General features: G+C 43.8%; 1 protein-coding gene and 1 non-coding gene across 7 annotated transcripts in view; one reads left to right on the forward strand and one right to left on the reverse strand.

The window, feature by feature from the left end:
* Positions 1–19,877, forward strand: part of plod2 (procollagen-lysine, 2-oxoglutarate 5-dioxygenase 2) — a 159,986-nt gene that overhangs the window by 118,840 nt on the left and 21,269 nt on the right. For 3 of the 6 annotated variants that reach the window (XR_013496418.1, XR_013496414.1, XM_078205540.1), the window contains exons 13-14: positions 1,505–1,646; positions 9,352–9,410. Coding sequence is in view for 4 of the 6 variants with exons in the window: in XM_078205540.1 (XP_078061666.1) it covers positions 1,505–1,646; positions 9,352–9,410 (201 nt within the window). In the remaining 2 variants the exon portion in view is untranslated. Of the gene's footprint in view, positions 1–1,504; positions 1,647–3,270; positions 3,334–9,296; positions 9,411–19,877 lie in introns of all 6 variants that reach the window. The other 3 variants (XM_078205513.1, XM_078205529.1, XM_078205521.1) reach the window with 2 other exon arrangements.
* LOC144491944 (U2 spliceosomal RNA) lies at positions 15,266–15,457 on the reverse strand. The gene has a single exon (XR_013497522.1). It is a non-coding gene; the product is annotated as a U2 spliceosomal RNA (small nuclear RNA).

Here is a 19,877-nt window from a genome sequence, read left to right on the forward strand (position 1 = left end):
GATTATGCCATTACCGTCTCCTTTTGCCTTGCCCCATCATTCCTTTTGCTATGCAAATTCTTCTACCTTCCAGCCTATCACAGATTTTCCCTTCTGTTATATCCCCCTCCTCCCCTTCCCTGCTTCTGTACTTGTTTAAAACTTGGCTCATCTCTAATTTCCTCGTCAGACCGAGATGATAATTCTGTTTCTCTCTCCACAGATGCTACCTGATCTGCTGATAAATAATTTTAACCTTGTATTTAAACAAAAGTTAGAATCATAGAATCTCTACAGTGCAGAAAGAGGCCATTCAACCCATCAAGCCTGCACCGACGACAATCCCACCCAGGTCCTATCCCCACGTATTTACCTTGCTAATCCCCCTTACATGAAGGGCTAATCTACCATGGCCAATCCACCTAGCCCCACTCTTTGGAGTTGTATCGCTTAATATTGACATATAAACAAGTAAAACGTAATGGCTGGAATTTTACCATCCCGCCAGCCACAGGAATCGGATTGGGTGAGGGGAGGACCACGGGATGGTCTGTTGACCTTGGTCAGAATTTTACGGTTTCGAACAAGCGAGGCTGTAAAATCCCATCCAATGGCTGGAACTCCACCACCTCGCCCGCCAATGAATCGGAGCGGGCGAGGGTCCGGCAACAGAAATCACCGTTGACCTCGGGCGGGAATTTCCGGTCTCGCCCGAGCGAGTCCATAAAATCACGCCCAATGTGTCTGAGCTTCTGACACAACAATAGGCTTGTATAGTATAAATGCTACAAGTTGTTTCGGAACAGGACCTATGACCTTAGGGGTGCCCCATTCTTAATGCAAAACAGTTGACATGAAATCATAGAAACTCTACAGTGCAGAAAGAAGCCATTTGGCCCATCAAGTCTGCACCGACCACAATCCCACCCAGGCCCTACCCCCATATCCACCCACTAATCCCTCTAACCTACGCATCTCAGGTCTCGAAGGGGCAATTTTTAGCATGGCCAATCAACCTAACCCGCACATTTTTGGACTGTGGAAGGAAACCGGAGCACCCGGAGGAAACCCACGCAGACACGAGGAGAATGTGCAAACTCCACACAGACAGTGACCCAAGCCGGGAATCGAACCCAGGTCCCTGGAGCTGTGAAGCAGCAGTGCTAACCACTGTGCTACCGTGCCGCCCTCTGGACCCTTTTGTATCTTTCCCCTTTTGTATCTTTCCCCTCTCATCTTAAACCTATGCCCTCTAGTTTTAGACTCCCCTACCTTTGGGAAAAGATGTTGACTATCTGCCTTGCCTATGTCCCTCATTATTTTATAGACCCCTATAATGTGCCACTGGAGTATCTATTTTTCTGATCAGGATGTATGGAATTCTGTTGAATGGAACATTTTGACCGAATGGCTTTCTGTGTTTAGGACTATCTCTGAACACCATACGTATTGTTTTGTTGCATGTCATGTTTGACTTGAAGACATTTATTTAGAAATGGTGGTGATTTTCGCATTCTTTGTGTAGAGGTGTATGGAATGTTCCCTACCTAGCGCACGTGTACCTTATCAAAGGAGCCTCCTTGAGAACGGAACTAAAAGAGAAAAACTATTTTAAGCAGAACGCAATGGATTCTGATATGTCACTTTGCAGAAATCTCAGGGAAAAGGTAAGGGATCAGCTACATTTCATTTTGACAAGAATCTTCTCTTTAATGTTTTTAATTCTGGGAAGATTTTTGTACAAGAATCGATCTCAAATAAAGGGTTTAGGCAAGCATGGCAATACGCTGAAGAATTAGTGAATGAAATATTCCATACAATGTCAATTATAAGACCATGCTGAAGTAAGTTCATTAAATTAGTAATTTAACTGCACTCGCAATGTGCTGCAACAATTTTGATGGATTACCAGTTGTCGCAATGCAAGTAATGCACAGAACCCTTGAGGGGAATCAGCCCTTAGATTAATTGCTTTGAATGAGTCTCTTAATGCATGTATCAGTGAGGTGGGGTCACTGTTTCAATGTACCGTCTCACAAATGCACGTGACATAAATGTAGTATGGAAAAATATTCTTTCAATTCTTAGTCAAATATTATGAAGCAATATTGGGGAAAACCTATTGGATAATTTATTGTTAAATATTGTAAGTTATTTTTGTTGCAATAATATTTCTACATTTCTCAAAAGGGTAAAAAAGATATTATTTCTCATAAAAACTTGCCAACTTTTCTGTTTATTTGAGTTCGCCAATGGGGACTTCTCACAGCTGTGGATGCGGAATGACTTCAAATTAAATAATTTTTAAGGCAACACAAATTTAAGAGACTTGTAGATTGTTGGTCTGTAAGTTTATGTTGGCGAGCAGGTTCATTAGTTCAAGCCATTTCCTGTTCCGATCCATCTGGGCCCTGATATGAAGAAGGGGAGGATGGTGTAATATCAAATTCCAAAGAAGAAAAGCAAAAGGGACTGCCTCACATGTTCAGAGTCCTGAGATTCCTGTAAGAAACTTATCAAAGTTCTGCGTAGGCTTTGTTCTTTTTTTTTGTTGCTGTTTCTTACACTTATCTACTGTTAACAAAGCAATACTGTGAGCTTTTCATTTTTCACTGTGTTTATATGACAATTGCTTAAATTGGAAATGAGATGAACAGATTTCACCATTTTCGTTGATGAGCAAATAGGTGGGAGGAAAGCCTACTGACCTCAAATCAAGAGAGTTGGCAAGTACTGTATTACCATTGATGTGGCACTGACTGTATGTGCACATGCTGTTCCTCATCAGGCACGATATTCCTGTTTCTGTTTAAGATGTATCTGTTGTCTCTTTGACAATTTATCTTTATCTTTTTTCGGTTTTGACCCCATGATTGGAAGCGATTTGTTTTGTTCTGTGCATCTGCGAGGACCGTATTCCTGTGCCAATTGGATTACGTGGCCGGTGTTGGACTGCACTGCCTTGACTAACCCTTCTCTGCCTGTATTGACCCTAACCCTATTCCTGCATTACTAACTGGCCCCGCTTATGTTGCAACAATCAACTGAAAGGGCTGGGCCGTGTATTTTCTTTTTTGTTGAATGAGCAGGTTGTTGTCTGCCACTTGTTTTCCGTAGCTTTTGTCATGCAACTGCCTGTTGATGTGAGCCAGGCACGCTTTGTCAGCAAACTCAAGTTGGTCTTGTAAATCTCTGGCGTTTTCTCTTGTCTCTCTCCTCCAAATATGTATTCCAGACATTTTATTTTAAACAAAATAATGAATCTTACCCAGTGCTTCTCCTTTATTTTAGAAAATAGAAAAGGAAAAAGGCTCCCCTACTCCGGAAAGTTGCCATATGTTCAAGCCCCCAAAGGTTTACATTTGTTTCCTACATTTAAAAAAAGAAACTCTTGTAATGTTGCTTTATCCAACGAGATCTTTCCAGCTGTATGAAGTCTTTGTTTAAATCCTGTACTTGTGTGAATGCTGTACTTGTGCGAACGTATCTTTTCTGTTGTCCATTGTCAGTTGTGCAATGTGAGAATTGCCCCATTATTACTTGGATAATTGGTTGGACAAGCGCAGAAGGCAAAAAAAAAAGTCATTTGAATTTGATGACTGTCTTACAAATTTTCCCCAAAAATTACAGTTTAATCGGAGTCATACTTCTTTTGAAGAGGGCAAATGTCTTTTTGATTTTACCGTGCTTTGCTCTGTTTTGTTAAGTGAATGATTAGAATAGCCATGTTATCTGTGTTTGTGCGTAGTGAATGGAATGGACATTGGAGAGCCTTGGAATCTGACCAAGTCGCAAGTGGGGATGACCTTGACACGCCGTGTAGCATGCTGGTACAATGCTCTACTCTGCGTGATTCAAAGTTGGAGTTGCATAGCAGGCGGTATTGAGACTGTGTCTAACCCACAAATGAGAAATAACTTTTTCAGAACTTCCTGCTGGGAATATGGATGCTGTTGGCAAGGCAGCATTTATTGCCATCCATAGCTGCCTTTGAAAATGTGGTGGAGAGCCACCTTCTTGAGCTACATTGAACATGTGTTCCCACCAATCGGTTAGGTTGGACTTCCAGAGTTTTGATCTAGCGGTAATGAAGGAATGACGATATATGTCCAAATCAGGATAGTGAGTGATTTGAAGGAGAATTTGGAGTTGGTGGTTAGATGAGGAATATCAAAAAGGAGCAGGAGTTGACCCATTGAACCAGTTCCATCATTCATTGCGATTAAGGCTGATCTTTGGGCTTCACCCCGCTTTCTGCCCACTCCCCATGTCCCTCGATTCCCTGACAGACCAAAAATCTATTTATCTCAGCCTTAAATGCACTTAATGGTGGAGCCTCCCCAACCGTCTCAGAACTTTCCATGTGGCTACTGCCTTTGTCCTTCTAGATGGTAACGATTGCAGGTTTGGGAGGTGCTATTTGGTGTGCATTTGCTGTGGATCCTATAGATCGTACACACTGGAGTCAGAGGTGGAGATAGGAGATGGCCTTGCCAATACATCCAGCTGCTTTGTCCTGAAGGGTGTCAAGCCTCTTGAATATTCTTGCAGTGAGGATAAAGAGCAGAACATTCTGGAATGATGTCACTTAATCCCATCGGTGAAGAAGACCCGTGTGCATATGCTGTGTGGGATGCTGGGATACAGTGGATCAGTAACAAATTCTTGGGCAGCGTGATTTATCTTTAAGTGCTGAAGACTCTGAAACACTCAAGGAGCTCCAGGATCCCAAGCTGTTCTGTCATTAAAGAAGATCTTGTGAGTGTGCTATGACAAGCCCTGGGACGTTGTGCTCATCATGCAAGTGAGCAGGAGTTTAGAACTACACGGAGAACACTTGGGTATTATGTCTTATTAAATAAACAGGGGAAAATCTGACTACTTTAAAACTCAACCGTAGGTGGACACAGAACCTAGAAGAATAAATAAAAATACTCCTTGTTATTTTGTTTTCGAAAAGGTCTTCAGGCCTAGGGTCGGAAAACTTTAGATAAATAATTGGGCTTATTCCACAAGTTAGGAAGATCAAATTCCACCGTGAACTATCTCACATCCTGGGTAGGATTTCCAGCCCTGACGCTGGTGGATATCGTCGCGGGTGGGACAGGAAAACTTGGAGAGCTGTTGGCTTTTAACGATTCTCCAAATTTGCCCATCATGCCCACAACAATGTCTGTCTAGAGTCTCAAAATCCCTCCCCCTAAGTCCATTGGATATATATTGGGAATTGCTGCACTTCCTGGATTGTGGCATTGCCTGGCAGGTGGAATTCAGCCACTTTTACAATGTAAATGTATGCAGAATGCAAAACACGCCGGCCAACCTGGCTTCACAGAGATCAGGTGACCATTTTTAAAGGGCACCCCGATCACAGAGTACATTCCCCACACCCCCGTCTCCCGCAGCAGACAAGGGGAGCACCCCAACACTTCCTGTAGAGGGGAAACCACATCCCCACCAGTAAATGTTTAGGTCACATTCCTCCCCAACCCCCCTCCAACACCACCCAGGCATGTGAGTGACCTGACCTGAACGCTCCCCTTCCCCCCCCCCCCCCGACCAGTTGGAGGGCTGATCCCCACCCCAACAAGAGAGACACTCTGAAAAGGGGAAAGCAACAGCCCCCACCCTTCCCTTTAACCCAACCCTCTCACTCAGACCCACCCTCCTTCAGATCCCTTGGCAGTGTGAAACTTGCAGTGCCCTCAGACACCCTAGCATGACAATCTGTGGTCACTGCCAGGGTGCCACTGCCACAAGGGGAAGTGGTACCAGCCTCTTCTATAGCTGAAAGCTACTTCCAGTGCAGGAATGCTATGGTTGGTTGAAGAAGTCTCATCATGGGAAAAAAAACACTCGGCCAAGATCTTCAGATCAAAGAACAAGCCTGTTTATAAATAATTCAGTTAAGAATAAGAATGTTTATGAACACAGCAGTTAAAAAAGAGAAAGTGAGAGCTTGTGTCTGCTATTTAATATAGCCTGGACCTATCAGTCAGGACAAGCATATTTATAAACACTGCGGTTCAAAAAGAGGAAGTATTTGAATAGAAGTCTTGTCAGCAGGAGCAAGGTTCATTTATCACAGTTTTCCCATTGTAGATGGTATTTTGTCTGCAGTATATAATAAGGAAACTAGTATAGCATACTGTGATTTATTAAGCCTGAATTGGAAACAGGCACAATAGCAGAATCCTAGTACATCACTACTGTTGTTTCTTTCTAGTTATTCAGTGTTCAAATAAATTCTCAAATTTAGAGGGTAGTTGGGGGCTTGCAGAAAGCTTTTCTCACATCAGGAAAGGAATTATGTTACATGGTTAGAAGACAACCTAGTTATGAAGTCCTTCATCCAGTTCTTAAAGAGTTGGTTGAAGAGTTGGAAGGGCAACATGAAAAAAGATTTGAACCTTTTTGATCTGATTTGATTTATTGTCACATGTATTGGTATACAGTGAAAAGTATTGTTTCTTGCGCGCTATACAGACAAAGCATACCGTTCATAGAGAAGGAAAGGAGAGGGTGCAGAATATAGTGTTACAGTCATAGCTAGGGTGTGGAGAAGAATCAATTTAATATAAGGTAGGTCCATTCAAAAGTCTGATGGCAACTTCTGCTGCATTTCACATTTTGTATCACAACAGAGCAGAATGATAAAGATTTCTATTCAAAAGTGTTTACAGATCCTGGTAATTCTACCAAATTTTCCCCCCATCCTCCATGTTCCCTGCTGCTATTTAGAAGCTCTCTTAATCATTAGTTTTGATCCTCCATCCCATAACATAGAATCAAAAATTGGTTCAGTTATATACTACCTGTTCACCGCACAGCGTTAATAAATTTGTTCCATTATCAAATGACATAGTGCACACATTAAACCAGTAAGGGGACAAGGGCATATTCTCTTCCATTTGCAATATGTTGATGGTGTGGCACTGCACCTGATACTCCCTATGGCAAGCATATTGCATTTGGGAGTAAAGTCAGTTGACACAATCATCAAACATGGTGGCACAGTGGTTAGCACTGCTGCCTCACAGCGCCAGGGACCCGGGTTCAATTCTGGTCTCGGGTCACTGTCTGTGTGGAGTTTGCACATTCTCCCTGTGTCTGCGTGGGTTTCCTCCGGGTGCTCCGGTATCCTCCCACTGTCCGAAGATGTGCAGGTTAGGTGGATTGGCCATGCTAAATTGACCCTAGTGTCAGAGGAATTAACAGAGTAAATTTGTGGGGTTACAGGAATGGGGCCTGGGTGGGATTGTGGTTGGTACAGACTTAATGGGCCAAATGGCCTCCTTCTGTACTGTAGGGATTCTGTTATTCTGTGAAGCTGTGCTTTAAATGGGTAGGATATTGAACTAATGTTAATGTACCATTAACGTGCTTCCCTTTCAATAGATTCATTTTTCTAATCAAGGATGCAAGAATTCTGCCGAACCTTGCATCGTGCCAAACAAAAGTGCAACAGAGAGATACAAAGGGCCCGGAGGGGCAATTTTTTCACTCGTAGGGTGGCAAGTGTCTGGAACGAACTGCCAGACGCAGTAGTAGAGGCGGGTACAATTTTGTCTTTTGTAAAGAATTTAGACAGTTACATGGGTAAGATGAGTATAGAGGGATATGGGCCAAATGCGGGCAATCGGTACTAGCTTAGTGGTAAAAACTGGGTGGCATGGACAAATTGGACCGAAGGGCCTGTTTCCATGCTGTAAACCTCGATGAGATGGGTTTTGGAAATGTCCTCATCTTCTATGACGTTCTGGGTTCACTGCACTCGCCAGCCTGTGATTTCCCCCCATCCCAAAACCTTTGCTGTCTGTTTTAATGGACATAAAACCAACGACAGAAAAGCCAGGCCAATTAAGGTCAACTGATTGGTTATAAATCTGTCCGGTGTGACCTCTTGTGAAAAGATGACTTTGGTCTTACTAAACGGCATCCTGTGTAATTTCACCAATGGCATTATTTTTTTAAAATATGAAATTAAGGTTTGTATTATCCTCTCAATTCTTTCATTTCAAGAATGCAATAGGTTTGAGACCCCCTTATATTCATCCAGCCAGAGTCGTGCCACCTGAAGTATTCTTCTGCTCAGCGGGGTAGGACTCTGAGCAATAAACGCCAACTTTTGTTGCCTAATCAATGGATAGACCTCCATCAGTTCGAGGGATCCATTCCATGGATTCCATCCCAGTCGAAACAAGCACATCTGAAATCTAACCTTGCACTATCTCGCTACAAATATGGATGCAGAGGTTGCAGTATTTTGTTACCTAGATAAGATAAAGCTCTGTTAAATGTATACAATGCAATTTCAGTGTATTGGGATATTCAAGGATGCTCAGTGCTTTTGGACTTAATCCATATGTCTTGCTTTTTGTAAAGATGCAAAATACTTTGATGAACTATCTGGGTTGAAATTGTTTTAAGCTAATGTATGGGTATGTATGTTATGTTTGCGTTAGTTTATATTTTGATCTTCTGTCATTCTGTAGCAAAGAGATAATTCAAAAGATCAAAACCTGGCCTTTTTAAAAAAAAAATTATGAATTTCACTATTCTTCGTCTATTTCCAGAAAGCTGATTGCGATCTCCAATTGTGGCTCCACTCTTGCGTGTTTTAATTATTTAAAACAGGTTGAATAGCGTTGTCTATTTCCAGGTAGATTGAAGCAGGAGTTTGATGCTTTAAGGCAACATCTCTGGGATCAGGTTCCCTTGAAAATAACATCGCTATTCGATGCTCAGAGTCTGTTGTACATGAAATTGTACCAAGTGCACAAAGGATTATTTCCTATGCATGAAATGATATTTGAAGAACAAGCACTAACTGGTTAGGCATTCTTAGCAAGCACCATCTTCTGTTTGAAAGTCAGATCAAGCCTCAAATTTAATGGAGTAAGGAAATTCTTTACAAAACACACTTTGCAGATGCATTTGACAGGCTGACCCTCACCTGCATTCATCCCTTCCGGAACTGGCTCGTACCACAGCCTTGGGGAGATGCTGGGGGGGGGGGTCAGGAGTGTGACTGCAATCTCTTGCAAGAATTCTGCTAATCAAATTTGCACAATTATTGAGCACTCTGGAGATTGAGAGAAGTCTTTCATTTTTCTCTGTAATTCTACAGTGTCTGTCTGCCGCGTAGCCTTTCACACAAGTTGTCACATTAACACCGACCTTTAATTGTCGGAACACAGACACTCATTCAAGAAATGTGTAGAATGTTTCAGCTTTTTTCGACTGTTTCAGTTTTCATTTTTCTTTTGTAATCATTGTCACTTTTAAGTAGTAATTTTTAAAATTTTGATATATAGGGCATTTTCATGTACATTAGCAACCAGCATGAATTTGGACGACTTCTTCCAACAGAAAATTACAATGCCTCACACATGCACGCTGACCTATGGGAAATCTTTGACAACCCACTGGTGAGTGTTTTGAAATTGTTAATGAGGTTCTGAATCTGATGCGTGCATTTTGAAGTCCGATTTTCTAAAAAAAAAATGATGCTCTTATTCCAAGCGTTAACAAATATCCATATTTAACTCGCTTCAGTTAATCGATTATGTTCTGTTGCAGAGTTTTCATTTATTCAATTACTTGAGAAAATACATTAATCACAATGCATTATTTAACATGTACAACCTGTAACATGAGTGTGTTGCGTAGATGATGACCTGTACTTGTAAATTTGTAATAAGGCAGTGAGTAAACTTCACACCTTCAGAAATAATCTCACGGCATTGAGAACAACACTCTGATGATTTAAATCTAAAGTTACACAAATGCCTTGCAACACCTGATTTGACCTATAATGCTAACACATGACTGCTTGACATAAGTGGTCACTAGGTTATTTTGATAATTAGTGCTGATTATGGTGCCTGTAAACCTTGCTGCGACTGCACAGTCTTCCAGTATACTCGATAAGACCATAGTAATTAGGAGCATAATTAGGCCATTCGGCCCATCAAATCTGCTCCTCTATTCATCATGGCAGATATGTTTCTCAACCCCATTCTCCCGCCTTTTCCCCGTAATCTTTGATTCCCTTACCAATCAAGAACCTATCTATGTCTGTCTTAAATACTTCAATGACCCGGCCTCTACAGCCTTACATGGCAATGAATTCCACAGATTCACCATCCTCTGGCTGAAGAAATTCCTCCTCATCTCAGTTCTAAAGGGTTGTCCCTTTACTCTGAGGTTGTGCCCTCAGATCCTAGTCTCTCCTACTAATGGAGACATCTTCTCCACGTCCAAGGCTTTCTCTGTGATGGGATTCGAAACCCAGTCCCTGGAGCATTACTCAGGGTCTCTGGATTACGAGTCCAGTCATGATGTGGAGATGCCGGCGTTGGACTGGGGTAAACACAGTAAGAAGTCTCACAACACCAGGTTAAAGTCCAACAGGCTTATTTGGCAGCAAATACCATAAGCTTTCGGAGCGCTGCTCCTTTGTCAGATGGAGTAGAAATGTGCTCTCAAACAGTGCACAGAGACACAAAATCAAGTTACAGAATACTGATTAGAATGCGAATCCCTACAACCAGCCAGGTCTTAAAGGTACAGACAATGTGGGCTCCGGAGCCTTCAACATGTCATTGATGAAGACGAACATCTCGCCAAGGCCATCCCCACACCCCCACTTCTTGCCTTCAAACAACCGCGCAACCTCAAACAGACCATTGTCCGCAGCAAACTACCCAGCCTTCAGGAGAACAGTGACCACGACACCACACAACCCTGCCACAGCAACCTCTGCAAGACGTGCCAGATCATCGACACGGATGCCATCATCTCACGTGAGAACACCATCTACCAGGTACACGGTACCTACTCTTGCAACTCGGCCAACATTGTCTACCTGATACGCTGCAGGAAAGGATGTCCCGAGGCATGGTACATTGGGGAAACCATGCAGACGCTACGACAACGGATGAATGAACACCGCTCGACAATCACCAGGCAAAACTGTTCTCTTCCTGTGGGGGAGCACTTCAGCAGTCACGGGCATTCAGCCTTGGATCTTCAGGTAAGCGTTCTCCAAGGCGGCCCACACGACACACGACAGCGCAGAGTCGCTGAGCAGAAACTGATAGCCAAGTTCCGCACACATGAGGACTGCCTAAACCGGGATGTTGGATTTATGTCATATTATCAGTAACCCCCACAGCTTGCCTCCTGGGCTTGCAGAATCTCACTAGCTGTTCTGTGTGGAGACAATACACATCTCTTTAACCTGTGTTTAATGCTCCCTCCACCCACATTGTCTGTACCTTTAAGACCTGGCTGGTTTTAGGGATTTGCATTCTAATCAGTATTCTGTAACTTGATGTTGTGTCTCTGTGCACTGTTTGAGAGCACATTTCCAATCCATCTGACGAAGGAGCAGCGCTCCGAAAGCTTATGGTATTTGCTACCAAATAAACCTGTTGGACTTTAACCTGGTGTTGTGAGACTTCTTACTAGTCCAGTGACAGTCTAAAGAATTCAGGATTGTTACTGGATTTTAGATTTTACTTGCACTTTCCGATTGTAGAAATGAGGTGGAGCTGGCTTGAGATAATTCACACCTCTTTAACCTGTGATTATCCCTCTCTCCATGCACACTGTTTGTACCTGTAAAGACTCACATTCCAACCATTCCAATCTGTAAATATCTTGTAATTGTGTCTTTGTCTATATAATGCTGTTTGTGAACCTACCTCCACTCACCTGATGAAGGAGCAATGCTCCGAAAGCTTGTGATTCTAAATAAACCTGTTGGAATTTAACCTGGTGTTGTGAGACTTCTTATTGTAGAAATGATCAATGATATGGATGTTTTGTCATTTGCTATAATTTTCAAGGCTGTTCATCCACTGTGGAATGTGCAACAGACCAACCAATCGTTGGATGTATTTATTTCATGTTTTGGCACACTGGCGCAGATTAAGATATAGGATGCACACCTCACGTAGATTGGGAAAAGTCGTAAACATCATTCTGAAAAACCTTGCACATTGCGAGGATATATAGGATAGAAACATTAAGCATTTAAAGACCAAGGTTTCATACTCTTTAAAAAAAATGTTTATTTCACTGATAGCTCAACATTCTTTTCTCGATCTTTTTATCAACTATGGAGCTGACTAAAATGCATTTCCTTTACAGTAATCTGGTGGTATTTATGATGAAGTGTGAGACATGTTTTATGGTTCACTGGGCTTTTTGTTTATTTTATGTACTTAAGTAAATGCTGCATTCTTGCCAACCGGCAATGAATGAAAGGAATAAGAAATAAAATGGACGCGTGCATCATTTTCACAGGCAGGTGAAAACCAATGGGTAAAGTAATGTTTGTAATTACATTTCTGATGAAATAGAGTCTGGTAATTTTCTCTCTGAAGAAGAGACAATAGTTTTAACACATGCATTACGCAAGGGAGACAGACTTGGGGCAGTTGACAAAATGAGATGAGAATTTCTTTTATGTAACATGTGATCGGGACTGTATTGCCTGAAAGTGTTGTGGAAATAGATTTGGTAGTAACTTTTAAAAGAAAGTTGGATAAATACATAATGGTTGGGTGGGGGGGTGGGGCGGCGGGGGTGGATTGCAGGGCTAAGGAAAAGGGGCAAGAGAGCAGGACTAGTTTGACAACTTATTCTAAGCCAGCATAACAATGATGGACTGAACACCAGCCTCCTATGCTGTAAGGGCTGCTCAGGTGGCACAATGGTTAGCACTGCTGCCTCACATCGCCAGGGACCCAGGTTCAATTCACGGCTTGGGTCACTGTCTATGCGAAGCCTGCACGTTCTCCCCGTATCTGCGTGGGTTTCCTCCGGGTGCTCCAGTTTCGCCCCATAGTTTGAAAGACGTGCTGGTTAGGTGTATTGGCCATGCTAAATTCTCCCTCAGTGTACCTGAACAGGCACCGGAGTGTGGTGACGAGGGGATTTTCACTAACTTCATTGCAGTGTTAATGTAAGCCTACTTATGACACTAATAAATAAAATAAATAAGCTTCTGTGATTACAAAGCTACCAACAGATGATTAAAAGGCATTACTGAGGGAGGTATTGAAAGTTGAGGTCTCCAGCCTGATTTTTAAATCATAGAATCCCTACAATGTCAAAGGAGGCCATTTGGCCCATCGAGCCTGCACCAACAACAATCCCACCCAGGCCCTATCCCCGTAACCCCACGTATTTACTCTGCTAATACCCCTGACACCAAGAGGCAATTTACCATGGCCAATCAACCTAACCTGCACATTTTTGGCATGTGTGAGGAAACCGGGGCACCCAGAGGAAACCCACGCAGACATGGGGATAATGTGCAAATTTCACACAGTCACCCAAGGTCGATATTCAACCAGGGTCACTGGCGCTGCGAGGCAGCAGTGCTGACTACTGTGCCACCGCGCCACCCTACTCTCTGTATAGTATTATATCCTATATGTACAAATGCAATTCTATTGATTAGAGTTATATTAGCCTTTTTATGCTTATAGCAGAAACGTTTGATACTAATTACAAGAATATTAAACATATAAGGAGAATAGGAGACATCTGAGCTCTGAACCAGAGTTTCCTTTTAATATAAAATGAAAGAAAAGAAAGACTTGCATTTTCTACACTGCAAAAATTGCAGATTGCCTTCCTAATCTGTCAGAAACCACGCCTGTTAGCAATTGAAATGCCCTGAGTTTTATTGAAATGTTATTTTTAAGGCAAATTGTTCCTAAGGTCAAGTGGAAGTTCATGACTTCCGGCTGAATATTCCAGCCCTTCCCGCCGGCTGGATCTTCTGGTCCCGCCGCAGATGACCCCCAGCCCCGCAAGAGGGTTCCCCAGCGGCGTAACCGTCGAGCAGCGCAAATGGCCATGAGCTTTGGTGAGACCGGAAGAAAGGTGAGCCACCTCTGCCAGCAGAAAACCCCCTCTGAGGGGGGGCAGTCGGCACGTCCCTGGCTCGACCTTTATTTCAGACCAATGCCTATTAAACAAAGCTCATGGTGGAGACAAAACTTCATATTTACAGGTGCTTATTCAGTGCTGAAAAATATTGCTGCATGGGAATAAAAACAAAGAATAAAAAGTACAGCACAGGAACAGGCCCTTCGGCCCTCCAGGCCCATGCCATTCCTGATGCCCTAACTAAACTTAGAAGAAACTTCTGCCCTTATCCGGACCATATTCCTCGATTCCCTCCCTATTCATGTAGCCATCCAGATGCCTCGTAAAAGTTGCTAATGTGCCGCCTTCCACCACCACCTCTGGTAGAGGATTCCAGACACCCACCACTCTCTGCGTGAAAAACTTCCGTCGCATGTCTTCCTTAAGCATTCCCTCCTCACCTTGAACCTGTGCTCCCTTATAATTATAATGTGGAGATGCCGGCATTGGACTGGGGTATGTACAGTAAGAAATCTCACAACACCAGCTTAAAGTCCAACAGGTTTATTTGGAATCACAAGCTTTCGGAGCGCTGCTCCAAAAGTTCGTGATTCCAAATGAACCTGTTGGACTTTAACCTGGTGTTGTGAGACTTCTTACTGTGTCCCTTGTAGTTGACACTTACAGGATGTAATAATTAATTTTAAATATGCAAGTTACTTTTAGCAGTTGCAAGGTGGATCCTAATCTCTCTTTAAACTCAATAATGGTTACAAGTTTGCCCTCACATCCCAGAAAATGTGGTTCTCATAGTTGCGATCAGCTTTTCCACTTGGATAAAGAATTAAACTTTGTTTAAAAGCTCCCACTGTGTAACCGTGCGAGTTTTTCTTTATCTTTAATATGCAACACCACTTCCAGCAAGTTGATGTTTTTTGCATATGAAACGTATTTCCCAAAGGATTTTGGTGAGGGGCATTGGGGAGGTGCCTCTAACCATTACTGTGAGAAGCTGCAACTGCAGAAGGCTCACTTCCCGCACATGTACTTACAGTGCCCATAACACCAAAGCCAGTGACGTCCCAGACAGCTACTGCATCAAAGATAGCACAGATCCAGGAGAAACATTGAGAAGGAGGAAGGTCTGCTTGGTTACAAAGCGAGATGTGGAGTCCAAGGAAACAAGAAAGAGCCTGATAGACTGCAGCTGGTTACAGCCAGCGAGCGGAGCACCGAGTAACGCAGAGTGAAGGCGAGGGTTTTTTTTTATACTTTTCCAATTCAATCAAATCAAATCCAATTCAGAGTCTCAACAAGTTGAGACATTTCAGATCCAGACTGACAAGACAGGGCGAGCGACCAAACCATCCTGTCCTGGGCCTGATCTACATGAGTCAAGTTGATTGGAGAAGGGGGAGGTTCCTCCTCCAAGACTTGAGCTCATTTGCATCTTAGCCAAAAGGCCAAGATGCCGCTTTTAAAAATTGCTTCATATGAAACATATGAAGCTTCAGTGTAACCTAATGACCTCAACCAAGTGCAGCCGACCATACTACACTTGTTCTTAGCCAAAAGGCCGAGAAGCGATGAAGGCGAGGGTTTTTTTATTCATTCGTGGGACACGGGCATCGCTGGCTGGCCAACATTTATTGCCCATCCCTAGTTGCAGTTGAGAGTCAACCACATTTCTGTGGATCTGGAGTCACATGAGGGCCAGAGCGAGTAAGGACGGCAGATTTTCTACCCTGAAGGACATTAGTGAACCAGATGGGTTTTTCCGACAATGGTTTCATGGTCATCAGTAGACTCTGAATTCCAGATATCTTTTTTTGTTGAATTCAAATTCCACGAAGTGCCGTGGCGGGATTCGAACCTGGGTTCCCAAAACATTAGCTGAGTTTCTGGATGATTAGTCTAGTGGTGATACCCTGTCACCGAGGGTTGGGGCAGTGGCAGACTGGATGGCTTCGCCAAGCTACGAGCAGCAAGAGGTGGAGGCATAGCAACCAGGACACAGCTGCCCAGAGCCAGAGAGAGCGGTTGCCAATTGTCGGTGTGTGAAGGCATCACAGTGCAAAGGCACAAGCCAGTACTGGCACTGGCTGCTGGACGCATACCACACCATCAGTGGCGGCAGAAACTGCACGTACTTGATGCAATACGAGCTGAGTGCTAACGCGCAGGTGCACATGTGCACAAATACAGCTGGACAATCAGTGTCCGGAGTCAGTGTGTTGAATGGGATTAAACCCCATGTAGCAGCTGCTAAAATCATGTTTTGTGAACATGAATTTTTTTCACTAATCATTACCATTAGGGTTTAAGGTGAGAGAGGAGAGATACAAAAGGGTGCAGAGGGGCAACTTTTTCACACAGAGGGTGATGAGTGTCTGGAACAAGCTGCCAGAGGTAGTGGTAGAGCCCTGTACAGTTTTGTCTTTTAAAAAGCATTTAGACAGTTACATGGGTACGATGGGTATAGAGGGATATAGGCCAAACGTGGGCAATTGGGATTTAAAAAAAAGGACAGCATGGGCAAGTTGGGCCAAAAGGCCTGTTTCCATGCTGTAAACCTCTATGACTATGACTCTATGACATGTTAAATGGTGGAGTGGGTTCAAGTGGCTGAATGGCCTACTCTCGCTCCTAATTCCTATGTTCCTATGATGTTCAATTCAGATCACACATTTAAGATAATACTTGCTTTTCGTCCGAATATAACACAATTTAAAAAGTTTCCCCTCTTATGTTACAATGGTAATCTCACTGCCATGTAGTGCAAATTAAAATTTCTATTCTAACAGCAAAATACTGCAAATGCTGGACGTCTGAAATAAAGCCAGAAAATGCTGAAAAGGTATAGAGGGATATGGGCCAAATGCGGGCAATTGGGACTAGCTTAGTGGTTAAAAACTGGGCGGCATGGACAAGTTGGACCGAAGGGCCTGTTTCCACACTGTGAACCTCTATGACTCTATGAGCTGCCAACATTCCCATACAGTTTCCCCACTTCTAATATGCTGTTATAAATATGCAGAAGTTTTATTTCCACAATGAATTTCATTCAATATGCATTTGTTTGATACAACGCTTAAGTCATGAGCTTCCACTTCATTTTGAGAACAATTTCCTTTCCTTATTTCTCCCTTTTATCATTTGCGCTCGTTGTAATTTGCAAGAGTCCCCTTTTAGTACAAACGGGCTTGGTTGACGTGCTGCACTTAATCAGCAGTTGTGGAGTAGCGCGGAGGGAACAGAAATGTCTTCATAACGAAAGGGTGGGAGAGCCAGATGTGAAGCTGTAACGTTAACATTTGTGGGCTCCACGACCAATTAATTTGCTGTCCTGTGGGGCCCTGCTGCAAGAGAAAGGAAACGGGAAAAATTGTGAAGTTAAAAAGTAATTCAAATGAAAGTGCTTGTGTTTCATGCTGCACATTATCTTTTATGCCTTGACACGGCGTTTAAATCCTTTGAGGAATATGTTAATGATGCAAAAACATCAGCTTGCATTTATATAGCTGGGGGTGGTCTGCACATTAAACATAGAACATTACAGCATAGGAACAGGCCCCTCGGTCCACAGTGTTGTGCTGAACATGATGCCAAATTAAACTAATCCCATCTGCCTGCCCTTGGTCCATAATCCCTCTATTATTTGCATATTCATGCTTATCTAAAAGCCCCTTAAATGCCCATATCATATCTGCCTCCGCCACCATCCCTGGCAGTGCATTCCAGACACCTACCACTCTCTGTGTAAAACAAACTTGCCCCTCGCATCTCCTTTAAACTTTGCCCCTCTCACCTTAAGTGCATGCCCCCTAGTATTAGACATTTCAACTCTGGGAAAAAGATTCTGACTGTCAACCCTATGTATGCCTCTTATGATTTGATAGACTTCTATCAGGTCTCCCCTCAGCCTCTGCCGCTCCAGGGAAAACAGCCCCAGTTTGGCCAGCCTCTCCTTAAAGCTTATACCCTCTATTCCAGGCAGCACCCTGGTAAACCTCTTCTGCACCTTCTCCGAAAGTGGCGATCAAAATTGAACAACATACTCTAAGCGCGGCCTAACCAAAGTTTTGTAAAGCTGCAGTGTGACATCCTAACACTTGTACTCAATGCCCTAACCAATAAAGGCAAGCATGCCAAATGCCTTCTTTACCACCCTATCCATTTATGTGACCACTTTAAAACTGAAGCAAAAATTGTATGGTGACACTGCAGGACCTTTGAACCCTTCCCACCCATCAAAGATCAAGCACATAAGCAATTAAAATGCCTCTGCCCTCGTGCCACCGTGATCCCCTTGCCCCTTCCTCCCTCAGCAAGCACCCATGCAAAGCCAATGAGATCCTTTCTCACATGTGCGAGTTGTATCCTGATGATCTCATTGAGACTTGACTGTAAATTTAGTACGGGTCGGCGCTATGGGTTCCCTCACCTCTGGACAAAAGAGGATCAGTCCCAGAGGAGGCGGGAAGAAGATGGCCGGGATTCTCCCAAAAAAAGCGAAGTGCCCGTTTTTTGGGCACACTTAGTTTAACGAATCTCTGACACTCTGTGCAATGCAGAGTGCCCCAGGGAGATTCGCGCTGGAAAGTGGGGGCGGGGTGTCAGCCCTTCCTCATCCCAGACTCGATGGGCCGAATGTCCTAATTCTGCTCCTATATCTTATGAGAGGCCGCTGGCATAGTGCTGAGCGGGCCACTGCGCATGTGCTGATCAGTCAGTGGGGAGATCGATGCATGCGCAGTGGCCTCTCCCACTCGCCTGCCTCCCAATTGCTAAACTCCTGATATTGTCTTCAACCCACCCCCCACACCCCCGATCGCCGGCCTCCCGAACCCCCCGGACAGCACAGGGGGCTGGGAGAATCCCAGCCAATGTGCTTCTCATCCCCTTTTTTGGAGTTGAGAGCAGAAGCGCTCCTTCAGCCCTCACAAAGAAAGCAAAGGCCACCCCAAAGCCAGATTCCTCCCTCGACCACACCCCTCCCCTGCACATCAATGCACTTTCCAGAATACGAGGGGCTGACCCCGCCACCTATCACATGTCGGTCGGCAATGATGAGAGACTGTTGCTTCCCAATCATTCTGGGAGAAAGAAATGTTAATGAAGACCAGGACTTAAAATAGTCTCAGGCCAGATTCCTGTGGCAGTGCGCGGGTTTACAACTCACCTTACCATCCATTCACCGTTAAAATGGTGGAACAAATACCAAGTAAAGGTTCACCCTACAGCAGCAGCTTCCAGGAAAGGAAAGGTTAAGAGGAATGTGTAATTTCCACTTGGTTCAGCACCCATCCCCACAAGTTATTCTGGCATGGCTTATTGCTCCTCTGCTCCAAATGATTGTGTGGAGTTGCCGGCATTGGACTGGGGTGGGGCACAATAAGAAGTCTCACAACACCAGGTTAAAGCCCAACAGGTTTATTTGGAATCACGAGCTTTCGGAGCGCTGCTCCTTCATCAGGTGAGTGGAGAGGTCGGTTTCACAAACACGGCATATATAGACAGAGACACAATTGCAAGATAATGGTTGGAATGCGAGTCTTTTCAGGTGATGGAAATGATGGAATTGCTCCTGATGGTTACATCCTCTTTCTGACAGGTCCCAGTCTCCCCAATTCTTTGTGCGTGGTTGCATTTCCGGTTCATGCTGTTATTATAAAGGGTTCCTCATCACTCAGTTTGCGTTCCTCTGAGGTTTTGGTGGAAGATGGAGTGCTGAGCTTCAGCTGGGTGTTAAATTCTGATGTGGAGATGCCGGCGTTGGACTGGGGTAAACACAGTAAGAAGTTTAACAACACCAGGTTAAAGTCCAACAGGTTTATTTGGTAGCAAAAGCCACACAAGCTTTCGGAGCTCCAAGCCCCTTCTTCAGGTGAGTCACCTGAAGAAGGGGCTTGGGGCTCTGAAAGCTTGTGTGGCTTTTGCTACCAAATAAACCTGTTGGACTTTAACCTGGTGTTGTTAAACTTCTTACTGTGTTAAATTCTGGACAG

Source organism: Mustelus asterias, chromosome 3 (assembly GCF_964213995.1).
Source record: "Mustelus asterias chromosome 3, sMusAst1.hap1.1, whole genome shotgun sequence".
NCBI lineage: Eukaryota > Metazoa > Chordata > Chondrichthyes > Carcharhiniformes > Triakidae > Mustelus > Mustelus asterias.